Source organism: Prunus avium, chromosome 6 (assembly GCF_965620075.1).
Source record: "Prunus avium chromosome 6, drPruAviu1.hap1.1, whole genome shotgun sequence".
Classification (NCBI taxonomy): domain Eukaryota; kingdom Viridiplantae; phylum Streptophyta; class Magnoliopsida; order Rosales; family Rosaceae; genus Prunus; species Prunus avium.
The window spans coordinates 2,595,999-2,606,360 of NC_142289.1; the positions used below are offsets into that span (position 1 = coordinate 2,595,999).

Sequence of the window (10,362 nt, forward strand, 5' to 3'; positions counted from 1 at the left end):
CTGTGAGTATTTATAGATTAAATAGCGTAACGAAATTGTAATGGCAGCAGAAGTTGAGCTGCGACAGAATTACTAAAATGGGTTCTTGTTTTCAATAGAATTGCGGTTTTACTGTAAACTTGGTTTGACCAGGAGTCATCGAGCGAGCGGGCCCAAGATTCTCCCCTCGGTGTCAGGGAAAAGTTCCTGCACGATTCAATGTCAATGTGGCACTGGATCGGATGACGTTCTTTTGTAGGCCCAACATGCAGTACTCTGCTGGACTGATCACAGCCGTCGCTTGCACCATGTTACAATCGATGACGTGACCCTGGGCTTGCTGATACGATATATGACGGGCCCCACCTTGGCTCAAAAATCATGACGGTCCCAATATGCCTTTCTTTTACTACTTTTTGCTAGGTACTACAAATATATAGTTGATGGTTTCACCAAAAACAAAAGTTGATTAGAAGTCCTTGCTAACGTTTTTTTTTTAATGCTCACAGAACAATTGTTATACTTGAATGCTATATGGATTTTGGAATGATAAATATATCTAAATTATTAATTTTGGGAGTGTGCATAAATATATTCTCTCTTACGCGGACGGCATGTATTTTCTACTATTCTTCCATGTTTAAAAGGATAAAACTATCAAGGGACTGTACTGGGCTTTAGTTTGGCGCTAAGTTTCACTTTAGGCATGAATATGAAAGTCTTGTGAAAGGGGAACCTAAGTTAATTGTAGAAAAACCAACCAAATGGTCTCCTCCTCCTGCTGGTAGATATAAACTGAATGTTGATGCAGCTTTTATTCTCAAAACAGGTGTGAGTGGAATTTGTGTTGTTGTTAGAAATGACAAAGGGGAAGTGATGGCGGCTATGGCCCTTCCTCTTGCCAATGCCATCTCATCTAAACATGCAGAGATCATGGTGCTTCAGTTCGGGATGAATTTTGCTCGGGATGCTGGCTTTTCTTCTTTCTTAATGGAGTCTGATTCACAAGGGGTGGTAAATGATGTAAAGAAGGATGAGGAAGAGTCGTGGGCATCAGACGGGCATCTTATTGATGATATTAAGAGGAATCTACAACATTCTGAAGAAGTTACTATCTCTTTTAGTCCAAGAGGGTGTAACCAAGTAGCTCATTTTCTAGCAAGGCATGCTCTTAATTGTGATACTATGGTAACCTGGATTGAAGAGGTTCCCTTCTGGTTGGAATCAGTTGTAAATGATGATATTGTTGTATCCTCTTAATTTTATCAATGAGTTCTTCTTTACCCCAAAAAAATAAATAAATAAAAATATTAGCCTACTACCTCATAGCCACACATAGTAATTTTTTTTCTCTCAGCCAACGGAAAGGTACAAGATCAGACAAGCATAACTTACAAAAAGATATATATATATATATATATATATATATATATATATATATATATCTTTTAAGTAAAACATTAGAACATTAAAATAACACAACTTGCACTTTTTTTCCTGCTCCATTATTGTTTGTCGTTGGTTAAACTCAAATACAGCATTAATATATTAGAACATCATTAAATCAATGGTACCAATCTCTTTCCCAATCTGCATGCAATCTAAGGTATTAACTCACCTTTATTTATCAACTTTTTGATCTTTATTCATTGGTTGTTTGTTTGCTAATTAATTGGCTCCAATTTTTAGTTCCACTTATTTGTGTGTTTTTTTTGTTTGGTTGTACTTATTTGTGTTAGTGTTTGGAAAATGAATTACTAAATTTAACTAGACTATAGGCCTCGTTCGCGTTTAGTTATGCTGTTTTTAGGCTTTAAGGCCCCCTTACCAAAACAAAAAAAAAAACCTACACAATTTGAATCATTATATATTATATTATAGAAGAAGTTATAAGAAAAAAAAATTTAGCAGGCCTTAAATAAATTACTAGTTTCGATACGGACCTCTGCATAGAAGAAATATATATGTTTGTTCACATATTCTTATTTTTATAATAAAAAACTTTCAAAAAATTTGATGGGTTTTTTGTTGTTGGTGCTTTTGGTGTAGGTCCAACCAATCAATGAAACACACCCTGTTTTATTGCTGAAATTATTTTAATTTCTTGTATTATGTTACTTATTAAAAGATGAAAGAGATAGGAAGAAGTGAACAATACAACGCGATAGATAAGTTTTAAGTTTTTCTCCGATGGATGATGTTGGAGAAGATCGAGTTAAAAGAAGTAATAAAACTGTTTAGAAAAGTAGACTAAGAATATAAACAAGTGACACCGAATATTCGTGGCATGCGGACTGAGATGTTCCCATTACTTAGTCAATGAAAGCTGAGTGGGATAAGAATAAAGGCATGCAATAGGAACGCACATGATCATTATAAACCTTGACCATCTAGTTGGGAATCGGTTTTCAGACCGTCCATGATATCATCAAATATATAAAGATAAAAGAAAGCTACCATCCACTTATGTTCGGATCTTGAACACCACCATTTTTAACCCCACTCCTTTTGTATAGTTTTACAAAATCTCAAGGAATAAAGCAAGTGGGAATAAATAGAAGATGAATGTTCATGAATTTTGCCAAAAATAGTTGTTCACACACTCGGTTTCTAAATAACGAAATAACAATCACTTACACGCACGTAAACGTAAACGGATGTTTCTCATAATTTGCCCTAGCAGAGTGGGACATGGGATGCAATTCGGCATGACCCCCATGAACTCTTCTGACTTCTACAAGCTAGGACAGATTTTTGAAAGTCGATGGAGATAATGCAGAGGCAACAGAGAGATAATTACTGTCTTTTGGGTTCTTGTTATAGTGCTTTTCAGTTTTCATGATTGCCTTTTCTTGTTGACATAGAGCACTGTGGTTGGTGCTTGTATGTCTAAATATTTTGTGATGCGCAAAATAGTGTTTGGATAGCAGGAGAAAACCAAACCCACTTAGCAATTGCAGGATTTGTCGATGCATGCAAGTAAACACACAATAACAACAAGATACCAGCAGATTAGGTACTAATACGGTCAAAATTTCAGGGTTGGCATTGTCTTTTTCGTTTATTTATTTTGAAATTTTCATTGAGAATTTTACTTTTTGTCAATTCATTTACAATCATGAAGACCATCACCTAAATCTGTGGGGTTGGTTTGTTCGCTTTTATTTTAATAAAAAAAATATTAGTTGGAAAAATCCAACACATGACCGAAAGAAATGCTTTTAACAACTGAAAAAAGTTAGAAACATGAGAGAAAATGAATGTTTAGGAGATTAAATACACCCACAATTAAATTTCTTTCTGATTTTTTAGAAATTGGATTACAAATTTTAATATGAAACTCACGAATTTATTTATTTCTTACGTGTTAGTAAACACATGCAAAATCATGAATTATAATTGATTCCAATACCAAAATTATGCGTTAATAAACGCATGAGAAATCATGAACTATAATTGATTCCAATACCGAAAATGGAAACGTAAATAATTCCAATACATATTTAAGGTATATATCAACATGTTTTTAGGCTAGAAGCTCATTGCAAAGTGTGTGGGATGATTTTCAATCAACAGTATTTATACCAAAAATACACATTCATCAAAGGAAAATGTAGTCCACACTCAACTGCACAGACTCACAAGGAAGCTTTGCTTTATTTTGAAACTTACATTTTAGGCAATACATTAATTGTGATTGAGTTGGAAAAAAGTAGGAAGAAAAAAAGTGACTTGTACTTGAATAGCAGTAGCATCTTCCTAACTTAAAGCTCAAGAAAATATATAAACATTTAAAAATGGACCCGACCCGATAACCCAGGTCACAATACCGAAAATTTCTCCCTTTTGGGTCCCATTACCAAAACTTTCTCTAACCCGAGAAAATAGAAACAAAATCTTATCTAACACCAAAAAAAATAAAAAGAAAAAAGAAAAAATGGGAAAGCGTTTGAGACAAACAACAACGTCGTCAACAAAAATCAAACTGCAGGGAAATCTCGAAACTCAATCACAGCCGTTGATCTGGCTCATTTTGGACAGCGGTTATTGCGCCCACCTTAACCAAAGTCCACCATCCAACGGCCCGAAACACACGACTCAGAGATAGAGAGGTTGAGCGACAGAAAAGAAGAGATTTCTCGATTGATTGTCCATCAACATTTTTTTTTCCTGCACATCCAAGAACACCATCTCTGACGACTGACCGTCTCCTTGTCTCTGCTTCGATCCTAACGACGTCGTCTCGTTTCGTCGTAATTACCAAACCAGACGCTGTGTTCCCGCCAGATTTACTTCGTCTCGTCTTTTTTTGCGCGGTTGAGGAAGAGAGAGAGAAACCGCTAGACGCCGGCCAAACGGAATTTAGGGTTTTGAGGACTCGATTTGGGGGTTTCTATGGGGCTCGGAAGCGATGAAGAGGTCGTCGTTGAAGACAGCGATGGTGTTGGTGGTGGCGGTGGTTGTGGAGGCAAGTCGTACGGAGGCTCTGTCTCCTGCTCGATTTGCCTTGAAGTCGTCGCCGATAATGGGGATAGATCTTGGGCCAAGCTGCAATGTGGGCATCAATTTCATCTAGGTGAGTCAAAATTGAATCTTGTTTGGGTTGGAAATTTCATTTTTCCGGGTTGCAACTACAGAGATCCGGGTTCAATTTTGGTTTCTGATTTGGAAATTCTGTTGGATTTTGGTTTTTCTGGTAGTGGGCTCTTTGATTGGTTAAGAAATAGAAGAAAGTTGAGAAATTGAAACTGAATTATGCCTTTGCTTAGTTCAATTTAAGCTTTGTTTTTATTGGGTTGTCATTACTTGCCCCTGTTCTGAAATTACATAAGTATATGTATTATCCATTTTATGCCCATCATTAATCTGTTTCTTTGATAAAGATATGATGATTAGATCTTTCTTGCGGAATCATGTAGTTTGATTTCTATATTTCGATTTGCTGTAGATGTTTGATTCAATAGATTGAACCATATTTTGTACTGAAATTTGCAAAATTTGATATAAAAAAAAGAAAAAAGATATTGGGATGCTTGAATTGGGATATAAACATTGGTCAGTCAAAAAGAATTATCGTTGTGCAAGAGGCCCTCTTGAATCGTTTTATCTCCTCAAACTAGTGGAGGGCACTGGAAGTGACTTTAGTTGGAGATTTGGAATCTCTATGAGCCATACTAAGTGAAATATATATAACAGGTTGCCATACTCCCATTGTCAAAAGTGCGGTGTTGATACCCTTGGCCTGGTCTCTTAATCTAGGTCTACGGCATTGAGGGATTATAATGTCAAAATTTACTCTCAGGTTTAATAGATCAGTCTTCAGATCACTTTTCAGAAAATTTGTCCAGAGTTTTAACTTATTCCAAATACAGAAATCATTTGATCTTGCAGCCGAAATTTGGACATTCCCAATAGGGATTTCCTTTGGTAGCTTTGTCCTAGGCTTGAAAAGCCTTATGTCAGTCCACTTGAGCCATGCCATCTGAGTATTCTTGTTGAGGCCAGTAGCCTTCCAGTGCTGATTGATTTTACTTGCACATTAAATCTGAGACATAGTTCTTTGAAGGACATAAGTTTAGTTATGCCTTTCCAGTAAGATGATGCACAGCTTTCATGGTCCTTGATTATTTTTTATGATCCTTTCAGATTGCATTGGTTCAGCCTTCAATATAAAAGGGGCAATGCAATGCCCTAATTGTCGGAAGATCGAGAAAGGTCAATGGCTTTATGCTAATGGATACCGTTCAATTCAAGAATTTGGCATGGATGACTGGACCCATGATGAAGATCTTTATGATCTTGGTTACTCTGAAATGGTAAATAACAATCTTGTTGAATTTTAACTTCTATTTTTAAGTTTCTTTTTATTTATTTATGATCAATTTTCGATTTTTGCAGTCAAAATGCAAAGCTTTTCTTTTTATGATTTTTATATGCTGACACTATAGTTACAACCCTTCGTTCATGCTTAGAAGCGTCTCTGTTGTGACAAATATTAAGATTGTAAACAATATAGTTAACTAACAAAACAGAGTCAATAGTACACAAAAAAGAATTACTGCTTCAAAGGCTAGGATAACTCATTCCTTATTAAAGGTGGTGGATGAGTATATTCCCTTTCAAGTCAAAGGTCATGCTTCTAGATTTGCCTAATATCGATATGTAATTTATTACAAAAAAAATCCCTATTTTAAAGCTTTACACAAGTAGACCTAGATGACTTGCTTGAGAGCCTTATTGCTACTCTTAACACATAGTCAGAATCTCAATTTTCTCCCTTGCTAGTGGTGAACAGTCACCTCAGCTTAGAGGCAAGTTACTTTGTGCCTGAGGATAAAAATATTTATCTTGACCCTTAACATTTTAACATGGCTGGTATCAATGTTTTTTGTCAAATGTGATGCGAAGTTAACAAGGCTATTTAGGAGCAAAGTCTCAAATTTGTTAAATAGGCAGAACACAGTAAGCTTACAGTTATTGAGAAGAGCCTGAACTGATTGAGGTAATATTTTATTGTACAGTGCTATCAATAGAAGATCTAATTGAAGGTTCATTTTCAAATGTGCGAAGTGTTATCTATATCAGTTATGAAGGCCTTCCTTTGCCTTCAAATCCGGAAAGGAACAAAGAGGAATCAAAGAGAACCAAAGCCTCGTATTTTTAGTTGTCTTTTTAATTTCTTCCCGTTACATTAAATTGAAGAGTGGAACGTTATTGAAGATTAGATTGACGAATATTTCTAAGAAGAGCCTAACTCGAATTCTCCATATTGAAGTAGTGGTGCCACATGAAGCATTTGCATATTGTTGTTGTTTATTTCCTTTCACAAGTGGGTTCCCACATAATCTTAAGGAGGACAACCGAATATCCTTCTGCATGTTACTCTGTTGAATGGATAAAAAAAAGAAGTGACATGTTTTGATGCTGAACTTCTATATCTTGTGTGTGTATAGATAAAGACTTAGATTGACTGATGTGCTTTATAGACTACTATTTAACAGAATGTTGTTCGCCATTTTGATATTTTTGTTTGGTATACAAATGCTTTTTGCAGTCCTTTGGTGTCCACTGGTGTCCATTTGGTAGCTTAGCACGACTTCCTTCATCATTTGAGTAAGTGATCTCATTTGCTACACTTCATGCTTAAACTTATTTTGGTTCTAGTTCTTCTGTAATTAGCGTTTAGTTTATTGGGTTCAAAATACAACTAGTTTACATAGGATCATTAGAAAACTGATCTATTTTGAACTATGTCAAGAGCTTGACGAAAGGGAAATCGAGTTGAGATATAGGTTTAGATGGGGATTCGAGATCCCGACCCACATCTTGACTCACATATTGACCACAACTAATCCTTTCAAGTTCAAAGCCGGTTAAAAATCTAAACTTTTAGAAAAAGGGTTAGTTTTCAAACGGACCTATGCAAACGGTGTCTTTTATGAAGGAACCTTAGTTGTCTTTTCTTTTCTTGGCCTAAGTGTTTTGACCCTCACGTCTTCTTTTATGTTTGTTAAATTAGCAAGTTTGAATAAAAAAACATTCATATGGATCTTTGCAATAAATTATTCCACCTGGTATGTGCAAGGAGAGGATATCTTCACAAAGGAACCCAAAGTAACCATAAAGAGTTGGAAAGCAGTTGCATGTGGCTAACTGGATTTTATTCTGCCATCTTCTTTTTACCACTCCATTTAATCTCTCAATAAGTTTACTTAAGAGTTTGCTGTTAATTTTGCACATTGGTTGGGTTGAGCAAAACATGTAGAATCACAGTGTTTTGACGGAATGTATCAGTGCCAATGGATCTTTGGTTTCCTGGGAACCCTTATTGATTGCACACTTTTGGGTGCAGTTACGTTTTCCTGGGAAGTAACAAGAAAGCACTGAGCAGCATCATCTGGCTATTATGCCAATACGTAAAGATAGTCTTTTATTTTCTTTTTCATCCGTGCTGTTTTTCTCATATTTGTTATAGTATCTTATTTCTTCTCCTACAGTCGCAATTACTTATGGTTGCTCTATATTTCTCTTTTTCTTCCATTCTTCCCAAATGCTTTAAAGTTTCAGCAAAAAGAGAATTTGGGATTTGTTCTTTCTAGAAAGTCTTATCGACTCTGACATAAGCATTGGTATTAGAAATAGTTTTGTTCATTTTAATGTTTGTTTATTGATTAAATAAAATTAACTTAAACTTTTAACTAATTGACAAACTTTTACCAAATATTTAAACAAATCGTATAACATAAACGACATGAACATATGAATATATTATAACATTTACAGTCTTTAAAAAGTTTTCAGAAAATAACCAGCAACTTTAAAAGAAGACCAGCCATAGGGTGAGGGTGTGGTGGGGAGCAGAGGATATGAGTTTCTATTTTTGAATTTCAAGGTTAAATTTTTTCAGAAAAGATGGCAAGACTTTCAAAACAATTTTAGAGTTTAAATATAATTGCCTCTAATGAACTCTATGATGTTGCAAGCAGACTTTTGTTTTTTTCATTTTTTGTTGCTATTTATGTGCAATATTTTCTCCTCCTATGTGTTAAACTTTTTCTTTTTTACAATTAACAGGGAAGGGGAGTTCTCGCCAACTTCATGTAAGACCTTTTGCTTTTCATTTAACTTGTGATATTCTATTGTAGTTTGGCAGAGGTTAGCCTATAATGTGTGACATTTATAGGAGTAATGTTGCAATGCAGATCACGATTTACTTGGACAACATGCCATCTTTGCTGAGCATACAGCTGTATCATCTGCTGGTCATCCTTGCCCATATATTGCTTACTTTGGGCCAATTCACCCCTCATCCTCAAACTCCAGTGGAAGTGTGTCAGAAGCTTCCAACTTTAACCATCATTGGAGTGGCACATCGGTACCTAGTGAAATACCAAACTCCTATGCTTTTCCTGCCATGGATCTTCATTATCACAGTTGGGAGCACCATTCCCCGCCACCGTTTTCTACAACCAACAATCATATTGGTGGCGCTGACCAGGGTTCACTTCCATCTGTTACTCAAAGATCTGCTAGGCCGAGTTCAGATTTACCAAGATCAGGATCTTTTATGCACCCATTCCTTGTTGGTCACAGGTATGCCTTGACAAAATTTGAAGGTGCTTTTCAGACTGTTTTCATCCTTCGTTTACTGTAAAGGAAGCAATATTAATTGCATATTAGAATGTTTTAGAGGTATCACGCACGCAATGTGTGTGAAGATTGCAAAGACAAAATGGGCTATGTGAGATAAGAGTGGATTGGTTGGATGTGGGCTGATATATACCGTATTGATCCTTGGTTTCAAAATCTATTATTAGAATTGTTTGGATGAGAATTTGCATTACACATATATATAGGTATCATGTTTATTGAAGCATCAAGTATTTAATGCGATTTTTTATATTAATTACACATATATATATATAGGTATCATGTTTATTGAAGCATTAAGTATTTAATGCGATTTTTTATATTAATTGCATTGAGATGTTAACATGGGGAATTCTTCGTGCAGTTCTAGTGCTAGAGCTGGCAGCTCTGTCACGTCCTCAATGATTCCTCCTTATCCAGGCAGCAATGCCCGGGCCCGTGACAGAGTCCAAGCTCTCCAGGCATACTATCAACAACAACAACCTAGTAATTCACCAACCATGCGTACACCCATAATTCAAGGAGCCCGAAGATCCAGCAGTCAAAGAGGCGTGGCTCAAGTAGGGCCAGTGGCTTCATCATCGGATCAAAATGGTGGTTTTTATTTTTTCCCCTCTGCCTCATCAGGTCGTAATTATCAAGAAGCTGAAAATCCTTTACCTAATCGTTTTCATGCATGGGAAAGAGATCACTTGCCTTCATTCTCAATGAATCAGGTTGACCGAGACCAAGGTTGGGCTGCTGTTCACCAGGGTGGCAGTGGGTCAGACTCAGCGATGAGAGGGAGCAGCTTCCGGCAAAGGCATGGGTCCGAGAGGACACCTTCACAAAATCGGTCATAGGCCTTTCTCGTTATCCTTGTTTTGGTGAAGCAAACTACCACTACTATAACTGAAATCAAAAGTTATGTATGCTTGAAAAACGATAATATTATAATGCTTGGTGTCTAGTCATGACTTGACAGACTCCAAAAAATACTGTGGCGTGGCTCTGAAAATGATCTCTTGCAGCCACATGGTGGTGTGATGGACTTAAGCTTCCTCTAGTTTCTTCGCCTTGCGGATATGAAATAAGATCTCGTTTTGGATGTGGCAAAGCTTGAAATTTGAGCACTTGTGTGACGACCCACAAAAAAGCAATTCTTCAGGATAAAGTAAACAGTGGGTCATTTATTTATGTCCAAAAACATATTCCTCAAATGCAAATGATTATGCTTGGTTTCCTTTTGTACAA

At 36.2% G+C, this 10,362-nt stretch overlaps 1 protein-coding gene across 1 annotated transcript; it reads left to right on the forward strand.

Moving 5' to 3' along the window:
• The first annotated feature begins 4,065 nt into the window (after nucleotides 1-4,065).
• On the forward strand, nucleotides 4,066-10,362 carry LOC110759211 (RING/U-box superfamily protein). The gene is made up of 6 exons (XM_021961247.2): nucleotides 4,066-4,555; nucleotides 5,626-5,795; nucleotides 7,034-7,092; nucleotides 8,554-8,579; nucleotides 8,682-9,072; nucleotides 9,494-10,362. The coding sequence occupies exons 1-6, from the start codon at nucleotides 4,375-4,377 to the stop codon at nucleotides 9,969-9,971; spliced, it is 1,305 nt and encodes a 434-aa protein (XP_021816939.2). The 5' UTR covers nucleotides 4,066-4,374; the 3' UTR covers nucleotides 9,972-10,362.